Consider the following 20,572-nt stretch of genomic DNA (forward strand, 5'->3'; position numbering starts at 1 on the left):
TTTCGGAAAGGAGGATTATTTTAGTGGAATTGCAAGCTTAAAAAAAAGGGGTTTTAATATAGTTATCATTTTAGGGTATTAATGAAGGATGTGAATAGATTTGCTGCTCACTGTGAACAAGTATGAAATTGCAAGTGTGAATGTAGCAGTGATAAGTAAAAAGGTTCACAGATTGGAAGCCCTCAAACCCTAAATGGATCTTGCAGGAAAGATGTATGGGTCTGTTGTCATTGTGTGTGTCAGTAGATGCAACTGTTGGTTCTTTGTGACAGTGTAGAACATAATTGATAGAATTCTTGATGGGGAGTGTTTTGGTGCATTTTAAGTTTGGTAAAGGGGGTTCCTCTGGTGTTCATGACAAGTTCCAAGGAAGGGAACAGATAAGGAGAAACTTAGTATGAGGAGTAACTAAAGATAGTGGGAATGTGTGGTTAAGAATCTTTAAGGGAAGTGTTAAAAAAAAAAAAAAGTGATATTTAGAACATTATGCCAAGGGCCTTTTCCTCCTATACAAGGGAGGTAGTCAAAATGGAGAGAAGTAAGAGCAACATAAGAGAGGACAGTATTAGTTCATGATATGTGCACAGAGAGTAAAATGTGAAATGGCACATTCATGATTGGATAAAGTAGCATGTAAAGATGGAGATAACCTTTAGTGCCCTCGAAAAGTGTGCACACATGTTTACACACAAACATGCAGAGGTTATTAAATGATAGAATAGACATAGATTAGATTGGGGTTGGCAGGGCAAGGTTAATGAAAAAAAAAAATTAAACCAGAATTTATGGTGAGAATCAGAAGAACATGGAGGCTGGCTATTGATACTGACAAACATTTTAAATGACAAGATAAAGAATGTTAGAAAATAAGGGAATTGGTGATTGAAACCAGAATAGGAAAAGCTAATTTATGAGTTCGTAGTAGTCATCAGAACTGGTCACCACTCCATCACCCCTCCTTTTCTTGGTGTTTCATGAGAGGGAATTGCATGTGGGGCCCCAGGATGACTAACCAGCACTAAAGTCTGCCCCATGACAATCACACAAAGCCTCCTTGAGGAAGCACGTGCTGCTCAACAGCCTCTACCTCGGCCAACCATGTGACAGAACATTGGATTTATTGAGGAATGCCTACCCTCTGTCTTCGTGAGTCACTGGGGTCAGGATGCTTTGCCTCCAATTTCCCTTGCTTCACACTTGACCTCATGGCAATTAGGAACATGGGTCATGACATGCCCGTATATATATAGGATGGACCGATGCCCAAAGATTCAGATAACCTTGGAGAAGCATATGTGAGCATGGCTCGCTGCTCCTTGCTCCCCCTGCTCCCTTGCCGTTTTGCTCCCCCACTGGCGCCCAACATTTCTTTGTTGAATCTATCTCTAGAGTTTGCCTTCAACCAGCTTAACTGGCTGCCCAATGTGGGGCATAGAACCACCAGTTTAACATTTGGCACCCAATATGGGGCAAACTGCCAGCCTATCATTTGATGACCCAATGTGGGACATAGATCACCAGCCTAACAGTATGAAAATGGAATTTTACTGAAAGGTGATTGACTGGAAGTTGAAGTATCTGGAAGAGGTAGTCATCAGAGGAAGTCAACAGCCAGCCTATCATTTGATGACCCAATGTGGGACATAGACCACCAGCCTAACAGTATGAAAATGGAATTTTACTGAAAGGTGATTGACTGGAAGTTGAAGTATCTGGAAGAGGTAGTCATCAGAGGAAGTCCACAATAAGAGCTTGAATGTGACTTGTATAAATATTGATGGCATAACTATATTAGAGGGAATTGTTGCTTGAGGATGGAGGAAGCTGATATGTTTGGTTGAGAACAAGTTAATGAATCAGAATTTCAGTTTTAAGTGATAAGAATGGCATGTAGAAGTGTGATGTGGTGGTAGAAAAGAACATGGTTGTTGAGGTTGCACTGGTAGGAGGAAAGTCGGTGATTTGAGAGATGTCAAAGTGGCAATGGCAAGGAAATGCTTAATATTTTGCTGTGACCTGTGTAAAAATATTATGATAATATTAGTGTGGGCATGGAGTGAGGAAGACAACCTTGGATCACAATAGAAGGGAACATTTGAGGGAAGTGATAAACATGGTCCAAGTGGGTAAAGTGAATTTGGAAGCCAAAGAAGTGAGCAGAAATATAGTCATGATTACACTGCTAACTATAGCACTGGCTAATGTACAGTGGATTAGAGAAACAAATTATCAGAAGGGATTTACTGTGGAAAGAGCCAGGTGATTCTTGATTTATTGATGCCCTGTAGTGAGAACTATCATGTACTGGATTGCAATATGAATGAAGGTAATGTAGAAGTAAGGAGTTGTATAGGCAGGGAAGATACAAATTGGAAAAAATAAACTATGGAACTGAACTTTATATTTGGGGAATATTAGAATTTATTCAAAAATACATATCTTAATGGAACATTTTTATGCATAACTGTACTGAAACTGGAAGGAAGAATTTTAAGAAATGTAGTTCAGTAATGTGTTCCTGGAAAAATGGTAGGATGAAGCATAGGAAAGGTGAAGGCATAGATGAACCATCAGATTGGTAGAATAGATATAAAAGTGAGAGAGCAGTGGAGAAACTTGAAGACTGGATGCAAAGGAAAGCCACAGGGCCTGAAGGGATTTCACTGGGTGATTCTGGTATGCCAAGATCAATTGAATCTTTTTGTATTGACAAAGAGAAGGGAATGTTTCAAAGGAATTGGAAACTGCTATTGTATTCATTTATATAAGTTCCTGTAAATCATATACCAGTTTCTTATGCGTATGCAAAAATTTGTCATAATAGATAAGCAGTATTAAGAAAAGGTCCTAGTAGGAAATTAGTTTCAAGAAAGGATTGCACATCCAATATGTTGAGTTATTGTTCAGTAATCATCAGTGTAGGAGAGGAATGTTTGGGTGGACTGATTTGTTGTAGCTATAGAAAACCTTTGATAAGATAACCTTAAAAAAAAAAAAAAAGGATGGAAGGTGAAACAAATCCTCTGTACATGGAATTTGCTGAAATGGGTAACTTTTATAGGAATCTATTGAAGATGATAGTGAAGACAAGTTATCTGGAGGAAGAAGAGTCCCACAAGGATCAGTGTTAGTGCCACTATGTTGATATAGTTATGATAGATAATATGATCAGTCATGCCAACTTCCTTGATGATGCAAAAATTAGTAGTAGTAAAGGGTATAGAGGACTGCAGGATCTGGATACGACTGGGATATGTCTAGTTGTGCTAATTTGTTTGCTGATGCAAAAAATGATGAGAGGATATAGAGGGTTGAGATTACACATGCAAGAACTGGGAGCAAGAAGTGAATTTTAGTGCAGAGAAGAATGTATTAGAAGTTGGTGTGAGAATATGCCTTTACTGGGTAATGTAACAATGGAAGGATAAGAAGTGTTTAGGAGTAATGATTGTGAAATGTCACTAAGCATATCAAGAGCAGCACACAAAAAGAGAGATTATAAGCAAAACTGAAAATTAAAAGCAATTAATAGAAAAAATCTTGTTGAATGATATACAAGAGATGAAACAGGCTAGAACTGTCAGTGTTAGAGGAGAGGTGAATTAAGAGATCTAATTAATACGAAGAGAACCTTGAAAATTTTGGATGTACTTGGTGAGAGAGAGAGAGGCCCACTTTTGTGTGGGAACTAAAAGAGAACCAGATGTCAAACCTTGCCTTGCATTTGGGTCCATAGGTCACTCAGTAAGAAATATTGTGTCGTCTAGGGATAATGTGGGTCACAATCAGATGAGGTACTCGTTGATCGGTTTGATGGTTGGATCTAGGGGAGTTCGAATCCAAGGCTAGGCCAATTTAGTGCTGGTGCTGTCTGAAAAGCTGGATGGTGTTATGAATGGAAGGTGTTTGGCTGATTTTTGCTTCTCTTGAGAGGTGCTGATGTATGGGGAGGTGAAAGTATTGACTTTGAACTGTCATGGACAGCATGGTTTGTGATATGGGTTATTGTACGTGTGGTTGCGTGTTTTAGTACAAGTGTCATGTGTGCATGTGAAAATCGCATTATCCATAGATTGGTTAATGAGCACTGAGCTGTCATCCAGGAAGGTAAAAGCTGTTGATCATGAATCCAGTTTGTGATTCAATACCATTTGTGAATCTGACACACGCTGCAGAAGATTAAAGAGGCATTCCATGATATGGATGAAGATATTAAAAAAAAAAAAAAAAACTTTGAAGCCATGATGCATCCAAGATACATATGTGTTAGTAGTATGGCCCCCATCTAGAGTGAACGGATATATGGAAGATTGATAGAATAGAGGGCAGCAATCAAGCATGTCCCCAGCCAGGCAAATAAACCATATGAAGAAAGACTAAAAATACTGGGCCTACCAACTATGAAAAATAAAATATTTAAAGAGATGCATGATTATAGTGTTCAGGTCACGAAAGGGGATAGATTTTGATAGAAAAGATCACCTGGTAAAAGATGCAAGGTAATTAAGAGGAAGTAAATTATAAAGACCCCATTTTGAAAGTATAGGAACAAATACATTTTCCATATAGATATATATGTGGAATAGTTTGGATGACATAGCCCAAGCTCAAGCTATGCATAAGTTCAAATCTAAGTTTAATAATTGGAAATCAAAGATGTAGATCAAGTTTGAACTGTACATGAATTTGAGTCTAGGTATGTTAGAAAATTAGAAAATAGGAGACAGGACCCAAGAAACATAGCTCCTTTCCTGTATACTGCAATTAGGTAAACACACACACACACACACACACACACACAGACGCACACACACACAACTCTACTAAAACTCTGAAAGCTCCCCCTCACTTTCCTCACCTTTAGTGAACCCCTTCCTCAGTCACCTTACTCTTCCCCCTCCCCTCTCATCCACCCTTCCCCCTATCCCCTCCCCTCTCATCCACCCTTCCCCCTATCCCCTCCCCTCTCATCCACCCTTCCCCCTATCCCCTCCCCTTCCCTTCCCTCTCCCCTTCCCTTCCCTCTCCCCTTCCCCTTCCCTCTCCCCCTCCCCTTCCCTCTCCCCCTCCCCTTCCCTCTCCCCCTCCCCTTCCCTCTCCCCCTCCCCTTCCCTCTCCCCCTCCCCTTCCCTCTCCCCTTCCCTCTCCCCCTCCCCTTCCCTCTCCCCCTCCCCTTCCCTCTCCCCCTCCCCTTCCCTCTCCCCCTCCCCTTCCCTCTCCCCCTCCCCTGACCTCTCCCCCTCCCCTGACCTCTCCCCATCCCTTTCTCTTCCTCCTCACCCTCACCCCTACCATGTCACCCTTATCACCCCATCCCCACTTGACTATCACTTTCCATTTCCACTCTGATCTTCCCCCTCCCCTACATTAATTGCTCTTCCCCACATGCCCTCTTCAGGCTCGCTTTCATGATCTTCACTCCTGCCCTCCCCCCCCTAACCCCCCCACTTTCCTAACTTCCTCCCTCCTTCCTTTCTCCATTTCCTCTTCTCCCTCTCCCCTTCCTCTTCACTCCCCCTCCTTTTTCTCTGCTTCCTCACAATCTTTTCTTTTTGTTGTCCATTTACATGTAAATCACTTTTTTATTTATTGACAGTGCTTTTGTTTCTATATTTACCCAATTTTCTCCCCAGTCCTTTCATATTCCCTCATTGCCTTCTAGTACTTCTCCCATATCAGTCTTGGCCCCAATACATACTGTTGTCTGATCCTTGGTACTTGCCTCATGCTGCTTCTTGTTGTACCCATCTTTTCCCACTCCTAACTCGTTCATCATTTCATCTCGTCCCATAGGGCAAATCCCCCCTCCCCTCCTTTTTTTTTTTTTTTTCCCTCACACACACACACACACACACACACACACACACACACACACCTACCTACCTACCTACCTACCTACCTACCTACCTACCTACCTACTTACCTTTAGTGGTCTTCTAGGGTTTTATTCAAGGTTGGAATTAGGCTTGAAATTGTTAATTAAATGCAATGTTACAATTGTTTTTATTTTATTTTATTTGTTTATTAACTTCTTGCTTGTAATTTGTACAGGTTTCAAGATGGAGGACGGACTACTCTCATTAAAGTGGAATAACCACAAGTCCACATTCTTCCATATTCTTGGTGAACTAAGAGGGAAGGTGAGTTTTACAAAAACATTTGGGGTACAGATGTGTGTGTTATTATGTCATAGTTCATATTTCTGTTCTACATTATTTACTGATTTTATTTTTTCTGTTCCCTGCAGCAAACCTATACAGATGCCACTTTGGCATGTGAGGGCAAGTTCTTCCCAGTGCACAAGCTTGTTATGTCAACATGTAGTGACTATTTTGGTGAAATATTTGAAAAGACGCCGTGTAAAAATCCAGTTGTGGTCTTGAAAGATATACAGAAAGCAGATCTTGATGCATTACTAGACTATATGTATATTGGTGAAGTAGATGTAAGACAAAGTGACTTAGCTGGCTTAATAAAAGCTGCCGAGTGTTTAAGAATAAAGGGACTTGCTGTGCCAGATGAAGACCCTAGTAAAGTTCAAAAGAAGGGTTTGTCTAATGTACCTGAAAGAAGAGAGGAAAGTCCACCTGCTAAGCGGAAAAAACGTGATTCTGGGGATGTAGGCAGAGGGCGCTCTCCACCTAGTAGACCCCAACCTTCCAGTATTCCCCCTGCAGTGCCTAGTCAAGCCTCATCTTCAAGTCATAGCCAGAGGACCAGCACCCAGGCGTCCCCTGTACCTGACCAGTCCCCAAGGACACCATCACAAGTGCCATCGCAACCTTTAGCCAATGTTCATGGTTCAGATACCCGTCATGTAGACAGTCATAGATCATTATCATCTGGAGTCACATCACCTAGACAAGATGCCAATCAACACCTTCCTTCTAGACAGCAGCACGATCAACGATCAACTACTCCTGGTAATGATCAAGGAACCACTTCGGGTTCCCAACCAGAATCTCCTAGTAAATCTACAGACTCTCACATATTCCCTGTTCCAATGATCAAGGTTGAAGTTGAAGACGGTCATGAAGACAATACGACGGGCAGTGATAGGCATCGTGATGGTGATTCCAGGGGTGAAGATCATTTAGACGACACAAGCAACGATTTCCCTGACTACCTAGCTCAAGGTGAAATAGAGAAGGAGGAACATGACCAGGCAGATTCTTATGGTGCTGAACAAATTCCTGGGCCCTCTGGTTTACAAGGGGTAAGCTTCATAACTCTTCTATGTATTTGTTCATTTATTTATTAGCTACAAAACTGAACTACAGCACTGTACTGCTAAAGTATTCAGTTCTAAAAGGAACTTGTACGACTTTTCAGGCCCACCATATATTGGGGTGGGGGGAGGAAGGGGACACTGGTTTCCCTCATAACCTTTTTGGTGAAGATCCAGCTGCCCAGCAACAAGCGGTGAGTGTTCTTCTCATTTTCAGCCATTCAAGTGATTTGGGACTTAGTTTTGCATTAGCTTTTCAAGTAACGATTCCTTGGCTAACGAACAGTATTATTCAGATTTTCATGATTATTTACCAGCTTCTATATTCAAAATTTCTTCAGGATCTGTTCAAACTTCCTTTATTTTGAGGGTGTTCCCAGGATGATTAAAAGTCCCAACCACTTTGGCATTGTTACTGCTACTTGCTGACACCATGATAATATATCCAGTCATGACCCATGAAGTAAAGTGAATATAAACATGTGAAGAAAACAAGTCATGTGGATTTGATTTTCATTGTTCAGACCTGTGTTGCTTATTGTATCAACATGCTGTCAGCAGGGTTTTAGTATTGTTAATGACTAGGTATTCAGAAAATTGTCCAGTGTTATGGACCATTTTGTGTTTGCCTGGACTAACTTTCAGTTGACAGGAGTGTTAAAACTTGAGTTTCAGATGGGCATTTGTAATGAAATGATTACAAAGTTAATGCCCCTGTCAACATGATTCTTTTTCACATACCAACATCTAGGTCTTTGAGTCAGTAAATTTTGTGAAGTTTTTCAATCAACCAAGTAAAGGTAAATGGTGCTAGATGTTGGCATGCCCATGTTTAAGCTAACACTCTCCAAGGCATGTGATAGAAAATACTTGCTGCTTAACACTGCCACCTTTGTAAGAACCTTGTGCATTGCTATGATATGCCTTGGAAATTTCTTGCTGTTCAGTATGTGTGCAGTACCTCTCATAGGATCCTGGTTTCTACAAAAAGGCAATTATGACATTTTACGGAAAACCTTTTGAAGAATCAACTTCAACTTTGTGATGTTTAAGGGGTTTGGTTAGCGAGCACTAACTACAAGACTTTCTCAAATGGGACCTTAGATGAGCAAGTCTTGTACTTTTGCCCAAAAGTTGATTCTTCCCTAAACTGTAAATTTCAGTGGTCCCGGCAAAAAGTGGTCAGTTTTATTGTTTGGTCTGTGTGGTTATACGGAAAAATAAATGAATTAGTGGCATCTGATAAAAATGCTGAGGGATCCTCTCTCTCCTTTAGGTGATCAATACTGGAAGGATCCAACGGAAGTACCAGTGCCCCTTGTGTGATCGTAGTTTTGGTATCCCTGCTCAGCTGCGAATTCACATGCGAACACACACAGGGGAAAGACCTTACTTGTGTCCTTATTGCAATAGAGGCTTCTCTCAAAAGTCATCACTGAACAGGCATATTCGAAAAATTTGCAGTTGGAGGGACATTGTGTAGTGAAGCCTATTACTTGTTGCAGGGGGAGCATCTCTCGGCCTTGATTGTTGGTGGCATTGCTTCCATGGATAGTTCAAGCACCAGTGATTATGTTGGAGGATATAATGTGGCGATCTCGCAACCTATGGAGTCGTCCAATACAGGTGTTGCCTCGCATTACCAGCCAGGTTCCCACCCAGAGGCTGTAGCCAAGTATAAATTTTGTAATATTTGTTGGCTGAAGTGCAGGACAAAATCCGAACTGAAACGCCACATAATGACACACACCGGTGAAAGACCGCACCATTGTCCACATTGTAATTACACGTCTATACTCAAGACTAACGTAAAGAGGCACATGGCATCGCAGCACCAAGACCAGTTACCCCACCCATCATGAGAACATCTATGCTCTTCAAGGAGCCTTATAGAAACACTTTAATTTAAGAAGTTGGCAGTAATCTTTAGTATAATAGATGCCAAAGCGGCTGAACACTACAGGGTGTCTTTGTTCTTTGTAGGGGCAAGAAGGCAGGCGGCGAGCCAGGTGGGGCACATTGTACCAGTGCCCATATTGTGGCAAAGTCTTCAGGGACAAGTATAAGTGGAGTCGCCATTGCCGAGTGCATACGGGTGACAAGCCTTTCTGCTGCAGGATTTGCAGCAAGGCCTTTGCCAGGAAAGACAGGCTGCGAGTCCATCTCAGAGATGTACACCCCGAAGTAGAGCACTAACTGAATGTGAATTCATAATGAAAGTGCATTTTGCATATTGACCAGTATCTCCGTGTAAGATGATTAGGTTTAAGCGTAATCACGCTGGTATGCCAGTATAGTCAGTTAATGTTTCCTTTAGAATATTTTATAATACAAAAATTTTGTATTGGCTAAAAGCGCAGAGTGAAAAAGGGCTTCTTAAAGCCTATTATAGTTTCATTAAAATACAATTCCCTTCTTAAGGTTGCAAACCTAAACCCCCGTTAACATATGTGATTATTATTGGAGGGACCAAGAAGAATTCTAGATTAATTATATTAAGATAGCTTTCAAAAATAAAATTGGAATATTTAGGAAGCTAAGTGGAAAATAAAAGTACCTTATTTAAGTCTTTTTCTGGTCATTTAGGAATGTAGTTTTGAGAGTATTTCACCCACAGTGGGTGTATGTAGATTGGACTTTTTATTTTTTTATATACAATTGCCAAAAACAAAAAGTTTTGAGTTCCATCCTACTATGGTATTAGATGTAAATGCCACTGGAATAATAAAAGTGATTGAGAATGAGTCAGGATTTTATTTTGCAATCTTAAAAAATTTACAACTTCACTGCTGAAGTAGATTTTGGACAGCATTTGATTCAACACCACTACTTTGTTTTGGGGAAACATATACAAAAGGAGTAGTTTTCTATGGACAGAGAAGACGGATGACTCCAAGTGATGTGTATTTCTTTGTAGGGTGATGCCGCGTGCCTCAGCCTGCCCAGTAGTAGTAGTGAGCAGCAAGGGCACCCTGGTAGTAGTGGTGGGGGGCGTCCTGCCCTGCCTGTCACCCTGCCGTCATATACGTGCCGGAGAGCCAAGAGGGGCATGGCCCATTACCAGTGTAGTTTTTGTGGCAAAGTCTTTGTTGACAAGTCCAAGTGGAGTCGTCATCATTACGCTCATACGGGGGAAAAGCGGTTCCATTGTGGTCTGTGTGGCAAAGGCTTTACCAGAAAAGACAACCTTCAGGCCCATGTTAAGGACAAGCATGCCAGTACCTTGTTTACGTCTTTCCCTTACCCAAAATCTGTGGCTCACTAACACCTGAAAGTAACCTGGCCTTAGGTCCACTATCACCTTATAGTTATGCCAATAAAGAGCAAATCATTTCTCTCAATGTTTATTATCCTTGACCACCTGTATGCAATGGAAGGTCATGGTAAATGACTCGTAGGCAAAAGAGAAATAGTGCTGTATGCAGTTAGCCACTTTTATAGGTACAGTATTAGGTTCTTCGTAAATATTAAAAACTAAATTTTTCTTAAGGGATCAACAGTGAAAGATTTAATAGATCATAGTGGATTTTCATACTTGAAAATTTGGGGGTCTTGGAATGAACTGCAACTTTGCAATAAGTCAAGAGGTGGTATGTAGGTAAAGGTTTGTGGTGCAGCCCAGTGACCCGCTGTTTCCATTTTGTAGGGAGCGTCGTTGTGTCCTACCCCTGGACTCTGGGTAGCTACCTCCCCTTCAGTGCGTGGTGTAGGCTGTGGCAGTTTGGCAGTTGTTAGTGATGATGCCAGTGGTGTAAGGAGCCAAGAATGTCACTTATGTGGCTGTCAGGTGACATTTGGTACCTTGAACCGGCACCTTAGGACACACACTGGTGAGCGTCCGCATGCTTGCCCATACTGCCATTACCGCTCCACACAGAAGAGCAATCTCACCCGTCACATCCTGCGACATCACAACAAGGAAGCTGCTGCTTGCTAGAGCTAGCTGTGGTGTGCGTGAATTTTATTTTATTTATTTATTTTCTTTTTTTTTTTATATATATTTTTATTTTTTATAATCCAGTATTTCTATTAGTTGTGTGGGACAGAATGGTTATTGTCAGTCAAAGTAAATAAAAACTAGTAGCTTGCGGCTAAACATGACTAGGGAAAACGAGGAGGCACCAACGCAAACATGAAAACTTAGAATTTGTAGATTGCCAGATAGTAGTGGTTGTTTGTAAGGAGGCGTGACGGGAGCTGAGGCCGCGTTTTTCTTGTAGGGAAACGAGGACTTGGTGAGGATGGGTCGCCTGTTGGACATCCCCTTCCTCCCCAGTGGTGGCTGCGTTGGAAGTATTGTCGGGGGGGAGGAAGAGCCAAGACCCTTCACTTGTAGCCTGTGCCCAGCATCATTCACCAAGCAGTACAACCTGCAGCGACACCAACTCATTCACACGGGAGAGAAGCCGCACACATGCTTCTATTGTCCTTTCCGAGCACGCCAGAAAAATAGTGTGAAGCGTCATATGCTCCACAAGCACAGAAACCTTATCCCAAACCTTGCACCTCAGTCATAGAACCATTGTGTCTACCTTGCAATGAGTGACACTTTCCTCAATAGCAGTTGATGGATGTGGTCCCACTATACTAGATGCTGCAGTAGTGGACATGGAGGGTATTGTAGAGTATTGTAGGCTAGAATGCTTCCACCTGTCCTACATCAAAACTCGCATGAGTCGGCTCCTATCTTGTTCCTGCTCCGTGGTTTCTTCGTAGTTTGAGGCTTTTGCAACGGAAGTAGCTTCCCTACTGCTGGTGTAGTAGTTTAGCTGTGCTCCTGATTGTTAAACAGCCTCTTTCTATTACTGTTGCTGCTGCTGCTCAAGTTGTAAAGCTCTAGTCGTAACCCCAAGAGTGATTCGTGTTTCTTTGTAGGGCGGAGCGAGATACTCGGCGCCCAGGAAGAGAGCGAAGCGTGGTACGGCTCGGTACCAGTGTTCCTATTGTGGCAAAGTCTTCATAGACAAGTCCAAATGGAGCCGTCACCAGTTTGCACACACGGGCGAGCGGCCTTTCCAGTGTGGATTGTGCGGCAAAGGCTTCCCACGCAAGGATAACCTTCAGACACACCTTCGCTACAAACATAGACATTTTGGCTCGATTGCAGATGCCAAACCACACTGATGTGGAGAGCATTCTATATAGCCAAGGCGAAGGTTAGAGGCAGCAGGCAGGGAAATTGAGTTGGGATGGGGGTAGGGAGCTTCATGATATCGTCAGTAAGTGCATTGTTGATAGGATGTTGTTTGAAATGAAATCTGAGGAAATGAGCGGGTAAGACTTTGAGGAAGGCAGGCAGAAACGGAGTGGAAGAATCTCTACTAATGGTGTGCCCCTCCTGTTCTAGGACTGGCTGGACCTCATGTTAAGCCTTGACCCCTCTGTCCACACCAAAGCCACCATCAACCACAGCAAGGGGAACAATGTGTGCCGGCAGTGTGGCAAGGGCTTCCTGCTGCCCAAAGATCTCAGACGTCACGAACTGATTCACACGGGCGAGAAGCCGTTCCAGTGCCCCCTGTGTGATCACCGTGCCAACCTCAAGGGCAACCTTAAAAAGCACATGATGAGGCTGCACCCTGAGCACGTTCGTAGTGCTCTTATGTCGTCATCGTCAACTGTGTCCTCCCCAGGAGTACCTGTACCTGCATCTCCAGCCACATCCACTTCAACCACATTTCACTCTGAGTGGGAACAGCGCCACCACCAGATTAATCTTTTCCCTGCTAGTACATACTACTGCAACAAGCAATAAATCGTTTTGTGAGTTTTTGCAGGTGAATGAAGGGTGTGCACAAAATGGTGTTCAAAGTCAAGCTTTTTGTGTGATTGCATGTGTTTTGGTTTGGTTATCTGTTCAGATTTTTCATTGACTGGCTAGACCTTATGGGTAGTTTTGAGGTTCATGAGCACATTCTCTCACCTCAGGGCCTGTTGTTGTTTGCTACAGGGCTAAGAAGATGTACTGGACTTTAGAATGGATGGTGGTAATAGTGTGTAGGTGGAAGTGTTTGTAGGATCTGCGGGAAGATGTTGGTAAGAAATTGGGCAGCACAGTCAAATCCATCCTGAAAGAGAAAAATGCTTTTGCTTGTCCTTACTCCAAGCAAAAATGTAATTGAAAATATAATCAAGATGCCTACATATGAGTACCTAAAATTTGCCCTCACTAAGTACAGATGTAATTGAAAAGGCAACCAGGATATTCACTTGAGGAAACTTTGCCAAAACTTAGACGGTAGGTCTTTAGGTGTAACTGAAGGAAGTGTTGAACATAGGGTCAACATTGGAATTTATTTAGCTTGTGGCAGTACTAGTCTTAAAGCGTTTCTGCTTGGGGAAGGAAGGCGTTGTTACAGTTGCTCAAGATATATTTCCTGCAACACTTACATCACTGACCATGTCACGATCCACACACACACACAAACATCTCAAACTATTTATCATCGTTCACATCCTGCTGCCCCTTCGAGTCATTGACATGATTGTCCTCTTTTTAGGGCATCACGTGGGGGCAGCAGCGGCGAACGACGAAGGAGGGGTTAAAGCATAGCTGCTCCATTTGTGGTCGTACCTTCCGCCAGCTGGAGGACTTAAAGAGGCATTTGCGAACCCATACAGGGGAGAAGCCGTTTGCCTGTCCCTACTGTGATCATAGATGCAGTCAGTTGGGCAATCTCAAGTCTCACATAGTACGGAGACATGCAGGGCTTGTTCAGCAGCTTCCAGTCCAGTCAGGACCACGTCTTTATCAGTTATAACGTAAACGTAAAGGCAGTGAAACCCAGCATTGTCAAAAGAAAATAAATAGGAAATTAAAAAAAAAAAAAAAAATCTTAATGGATTGACTGGAAACCAGTGGGACCAGCTGACTAAACTGCCTCGTTCTACTTGTAGGCCTCCATGATCATGGCCGCCACCGCCGCCGCCGCAGCTGCCGCAGGAGGGGGTGGAGGAGGCCCAGGCCCTTTCAAAGAGCGACACAGAGAACCAAAGTTTGATTGCAAGGTTTGCGGACGTGGATTCCGAAAGATGTCGGATCTAAGACGGCATAATCGGACTCATACTGGAGAGAAGCCATTCATCTGTCCTTATTGTGATTATCGTTCAAGTCTGAAGGGGAATCTTACTAAACATATGCAAAGACATGAACTTGGGCAAGTAAGGGGATCAACCATGACCTCTCAGCCCCTTGTTCTTAACCCACTGCTCCAGCCTCACCAGCAAACTCACCAAGTTATACAGCAGCAGCAACAGCAACCACATCAGCAGCAGCAACAACAACAGCAGCAGCAGCAGCAACAACAACAGCAACAACAACAACAACAGCAGCAACAACAACAGCCGTTGCAAGGAACTGCACCTCCCTTTGATGGCCCATCTGTTCTCAATCACTTTATATAAGTGGTGTGATGATGAGCCCCATTTGATTTATAGGGAAGAGCTGCAAGAAGTATTTTGAGCCCTGCAAGGCAGAGATTATTATTGTGCACTTGTGTACATTAGAAAGAGAAAATAAATAATTGTATAATCATAACCACTTCCTTTACCCTAGAGCAGGTTTGCTCACAAACATATACACTTCTTCACTCTTGGGTCATTCGTTTTGAGAGTCCATGTTCTTTCCATAGTTAGGTTGCAGGATAGACAAATTTGGACCGAGTAGTGAGGCGATGGCTGGTTTAAAGAAAGTGGGAGTGGGGAAATGAGAACTTTAACTTATACAATGCAAGGAACGTTAAAGAATCGCACACTAAACCGCCTCGTTCTCCTTGTAGGCCTCCATGATCATGGCCGCCACAGCCGCCGCCGCAGCTACCGCAGGAGGGGGTGGAGGAGGCCCTGGTCCATACAAAGAGCGACAGAGGGAACCAAAATTTGATTGCGAGGTGTGTGGGCGAGGGTTCCGACAAATGGAGGACTTGCGTCGACACACTAGAACTCATACAGGGGAGAAGCCATTTGAATGTCCTTACTGTCTTTATCGCTCAAGTTTAAAGGGAAATCTTACAAAACATTTGCAAAGAAAACATGGACAGCCACCTGTAGTTACACCTCTTAATCAGTCATCATTGCATTCACGGTCACAGCATTTGGATGTTCATGAACATCAACAGCAGCAACATCAACAAAGTCAAGTTCTCCCACCATTTGATAGTACAGTTATCAATGATTTTTTGTAGGCTGCTCCATAGCTTGTTGTTCACGGGTGGGGAGGGGGGTGGGTGAGGCTTTTCATTTTAATTCCGGAGAAATGTTATGCTGAATAAGGAGAGTTTTAAATAGATTGGAATTGTCATTGTGGAAACTGCGCGTTCTGTATTCTAGTTCATGGTAAGAGGCACTGTGGTGTTGGAAACCAGCACATTGTGTGGAATGGACAAAACAAATGACAAGATCGTTTTCTTTATAGATTTTCACCAAGGTGACGAGGGTGATGACGGGAGCAGCCACTGGTGGGTACGGAGAAGTGATAGGCGGTGGGACAAGTCTAGGTGAAGTTGAAGGAATAGAGCAGGGCAGGTCTACCCGTTGGTCGTGTCATCAGTGCGGCAGAAGCTTTAGCCAGGCGGAGGACCTGCGACGACACATCAGGACACACACTGGGGAGAAGCCATATTGGTGCCCATATTGTCCATTTAGAGCAGCTGTTAAAAGTAGTGTCAATCGACATGTGCGCACTCAACATGAGATACCAAGGACAGCTCAAGTGTAATGGAAGGATTAGGGTGTCATTTGTTAGAGATGGATCCCCTTACCTCACTGCTTCCCAGTATACAAAACAATTGTTAGGAGGAAGTCCTAAGGCACCTCGGGTGTAACAGCTCATTAAGACGCCCCTCTTCTTTTAGGCGGACGTGGCGGGGCGGGCTGCTCTGAGGCCAAGCGTCGGAGGTGCAGGCACAATGGGCGTGGTTTGCCTCTACTGTGGGAAACAGTTTAGTCGCAACGAAGACCTCAGGCGTCATATTCGGACCCACACAGGCGAGAAGCCTTTCTGCTGCCCGTACTGTCCCTTCCGTGCTGCTGTCAAGAGTAGTGTGTATCGTCACATACGCAGCTTGCATGCTGTCCTTCCTACCTAGGAGTCCGTCCTTGCTACATCTTTTGAAAACTGCTAGCCCATTTCAACTTTCTCCATCAGTTTAGTTTCTTCAGTTGCGTTTGCTCCATTGTCATTCAGACAACATTGTGTGGGTAGGGGTGTTGCATGAGTTGCAAAGTATTGAGGCTGAACATCTTTATATTAAGGCGGGTGTTCATCTTCTAGGGGCTGCTGGGAGGGGAGTGGCGAGCGGGAAGTGCAGGAGGGCTTCCCGGCATCTGTGGCAGCGGCACCATTGGTGAGAGCAGAGGCTTCGTAGACGTAGGAGCACACCAGCAACTTTTTCTTCTTCACTCTGCAACCACTGACAGTTGCACGAGGACCACAAATTCAAACATTCACATCAGTACTGGCACAGCTGGAGTGGACAGCGAGACTGGGCATAAAAAACATGTGTGCCCAGTATGCTACAAACGGTTTAGACAGCCAGTAGATCTTACAAGACACATTCGTACACACACAGGAGAAAAACCATTTGCCTGCCCACACTGCCAGTACCGAGCCTCCCAAAAGCAGTCTATTTACCGCCATGTTCGCACCGTCCACGCTAACCTGGCCACGGCACTTTTACAGGCCTGGCAAGGCAGCAGTTCATGAATCCATCAGCCCTGCTCTAATAGTGCAGCAAAAACAGATGATACATTCTTTATCAGAAAGTCTGATATAAATTATGTAAAGAGCTGTGACAAGTGGTTTGCTTGAAAAGGTGAATTTAGGAACTATATCCAACTTGTTTGGAGTAGGGAGTTCTTGAGCAATTTTGAAAGATACTTCAGCCCCCAAGCAAAAGCTACAGTAGTGTTGTTAAATTTACAATTTAACACAAGTGGAGGAACCTCAATTTTTTGCTGTGTCCTTATATTTTTAAGTTTGCTACTTTTTCTTACATCTGTTGGCCATCAGTGTGATTTGCTTTGTGACTAGATTTGATGTAGACACAATCTACATGCTTTCAAATTAATGTAGAACATTTTGAAAGACCAAATGAATTATGGAGAGAGGCTGTTTATGTAGCATTGAATCAATTGTATTATATTTCAGTTTAATGGGAATAATACAAAACCTTTAAAATTGCAATTTATGTCCATTGCATAACTGTTAGTAAAGGCAATTCAAAAGACAATGGGTGTCTTTCCTATTGTGTACATATTTTTGTCAATAAAAACATTTGAAAATTTATCTTCTCTCTGTCCAGTTGCCTTTTATTATATGAATTTTATATTCACTAAACAAAAAAGTGTGGCATTGAGAGCTAAAGATATTTAGCATGGAAAAAACCATGAGAGAAAGCATTTATTGGTTAAGGGATGAAAAGAGGTTTACAGCTGTCATCTGTAAAGTTAGAACATAGATTGAGTATCCAGTTTTGTGTGTGCATTAGGTGTGAAGAGTGGCAGAAAGGGGGCAAAAGGTGAGGAACTGGTGAACAGCAAAACAGTTGTGAGAGTTGAAGGAGACAGCCATGTATTAGATGAAAAATGCAACCAAATAGTTGCAGCACTAGTTATAAAACCAAATACAAATTCTGTGTATGGATGATGATATCCAAAAATACTAAGAACAGAAAGATTGACTGAATAATGTATACTCGTCATTTAATGAAGTTGTTTGAATTAGTGGGTGAATAAAATGTTACCTAGTGATGGAGGAGCTGTTCCTCCATATGGGATTGGGAACTAAAGTCCTGAGGGCATACTCAAGTTCCTCATTTTCAATGTGGGTAGTTGGGTGATAATAGTGGTCAAGGGTGTCATTGGTGTTAGGGCTGAAAATGCTTTTTCCCATTATTTGGAGTTATGAATATTTCACTGCTGATCACTTGGTTATAGATCCTTGAGGTTGATTTGAGAGCTGTGGTAAATCTGTTAAATCAGATGGCCCAGGTGCATGTAATGAAAAATTGCAATTATGCCTTTCAACAACAATGCAGCAAGAAGCTGAAGCTGTACAAAGTGTGTTGATGAGGGGAGGAGGTAAAATAACTTAATAAATACGCTACACCTTAATCAGACTTACAGAAACTTAATTCCTCTCATTCCATTCTGCGTATTTAGTGTCTGAACTCTGCATTCCCACAGTGAATTTGCTGTCATGTCTGAAGGGAGATGGTATTTTATTTGTGCAAACTAAATGCTCCCCTCTCCCTCCACTTCCAATCCCTTCCTATAATCTTACATTTTATTTTGCTTTTGTTCTTACCATTCCCCCATCCCATCCCTCTTCCCATCACCCATTTTCTTTCCTCTCTTATCTTTCTTCTCCCTTTTTTCCTTGCCCTCTTCCCATCTCCCTTACCTCTCCCCTTTCCCTCTCCCCCTTCCCTCATGTTACTTGTTCTTGTCCGTGCTCCATTGATTTTCCTCGTGCCCACATCTTCCCCTCTCATCTCCCTTCTCCCCTCTCCCCTCCCCTCTTCTCTCCCCTCCCCTCTTCTCTCCCCTCCCCTCTTCTCTCCCCTCCCCTCTTCTCTCCCCTCCCATCACATCTCTCTCCCCTCATATCTCCATTCCTCTTCCTTCCCCCTTCCCCCATTCTCCCTCTCTTCACTCCTTTCTTTCCTACCAGGCTCCTCTTGCTATTTTCCCTGCTTGCTAGCCTACCTTTCTCAAATTGTCCAAAGAGGAGGGTGTAGATATTGATACCAAATTATGGTTATAATGATACATACATAGATCAAGGGTTTTTACTCCTTACAAGGGAGGTAGCCAAAAAGAAAAAGGTATAAAAACCATTCCCGTCCATTCCATCCCTAAATACACTCCACTCCCCTCCACCCTCCCTTTTATCTTGGCACCTCTGGGATGACGGGTCATCACTGCACCTTGTCCACTGCCCTGGTGGTGTATCATATAGAAACTTGTAAGTAGAATGCGATTCCAAGTAACCTTTTTCAGAGCTGAAGTGTGGCTGAAAGAATTAACACTTAAGCTGAAGTTGAGACTGATAAAAGCATTTTTGACCCAAGATGGATATCCTGATGAACCAGGTTCTGTATTTGTAGTTGAACATACACATGCAGAGTCCACTTTAGAATACCAGATGGACAGGAATAAGGATGTCTGGAATAGCATGTTTTTGGCTAGTCTAGTAGTGAATATTCGTGAGGCATATTTATTGTCAGCTAAATTGTATTTTAGTTATGTGGCACCACAATTAAATGTGGAGTGTTCAGCAAGGATAAAGAAATAAATTGAAGATATTGGCCACAATGTGTGGAATATAGCTGGATAGTGTTAGCTTACTACTGTTGTGAGATATGAATTATTTGAGGTCTCATTGTGTATCAGTCAAATATGTTTGTTAAATTTATAACTTTGGTATATTTTGCACATGAGCTTTGTTCAAAAGATTAAGGATATGAAGATTTTTCAAACTAGGAAGCACAACAACCTTAGAAGTTGCAGCATACACATTATGAATTTAAGATAGCTCTGCCCAGTATTAGGAAATTAGCAATTTCAATATACCTTGAAACTTCCTGGCTCAAATCATATTCATGAGGATAGAAAAGTTGATGAATTATTCGCAACAAAGTCAACAGCAGCAAGCTTCCATATATAATATATATATATATATATATATATATATATATATATAATTTTTTTTTTTTTTTTTTTTTTTTTTGACAATAGAAGTCAAAGTAGTAGTCTCATTTATACAAGGGATTTAATCTGGCATTACACCTATGTACAGTAATAACTTTAAACCTTTATTTGCTACGCTTGTAACCATTAGTGATGTGGCATGTGTTCGTGCTTTCTGGGCTTTTCTCATCTTGCTCTCACCCAGTCCCCTGCCCCCACCCCTTCCCTTCTGGCATGTGTGTAACAATTGAGTTCAAAATATGAAGGGGAAAAAAAATCACTCCTTTTTTATATTACCACTGGAGTGAAGTGGATGTTCAGTGCCTCCCAACCTCTGTTTATCTTAGAAGTGTGTGATACTTGTTGCAAGGGAGGGGGAGTCATATTTAGAATTTTCTCTGGATGTTCATTAACAGTACCTGATTAAAGATGGAACAATCAGCCTTATTAGGTGGGAGGGGATATTACAGAATTGTTTGCTTGTATGTTGTAGAAAAAAAGAGGAATATACATTCAGACATTTGAGAAAATGGTGATCCTAGACCAGACCAGAGAGTTCAATAATTTTATACTGAATTTATATACCTAGAGAGCTGATATCCATCACTTTTTTCCCCCCAGAACTAGTACGAACTGGTGACAAATGATCTTACA

The 20,572-nt window shown here is 42.4% G+C and overlaps 1 protein-coding gene across 42 annotated transcripts in view; it reads left to right on the forward strand.

Annotated features, from left to right (window-relative positions):
• The window catches only part of LOC143035883 (uncharacterized), a 241,077-nt gene that overhangs the window by 33,856 nt on the left and 186,649 nt on the right, over positions 1 to 20,572 (forward strand). For 28 of the 42 annotated variants that reach the window (XM_076203003.1, XM_076203008.1, XM_076203011.1 and 25 more), the window contains exons 3-5: positions 6,052 to 6,140; positions 6,248 to 7,216; positions 7,333 to 7,422. In XM_076203003.1, the coding sequence (XP_076059118.1) occupies positions 6,060 to 6,140; positions 6,248 to 7,216; positions 7,333 to 7,422 (1,140 nt within the window). In that variant the 5' untranslated portion in view covers positions 6,052 to 6,059. The other 14 variants (XM_076203037.1, XM_076203019.1, XM_076203038.1 and 11 more) reach the window with 14 other exon arrangements.

Source organism: Oratosquilla oratoria, chromosome 19 (assembly GCF_046742065.1).
Source record: "Oratosquilla oratoria isolate Oo_2021 chromosome 19, ASM4674206v1, whole genome shotgun sequence".
Lineage (NCBI taxonomy): Eukaryota > Metazoa > Arthropoda > Malacostraca > Stomatopoda > Squillidae > Oratosquilla > Oratosquilla oratoria.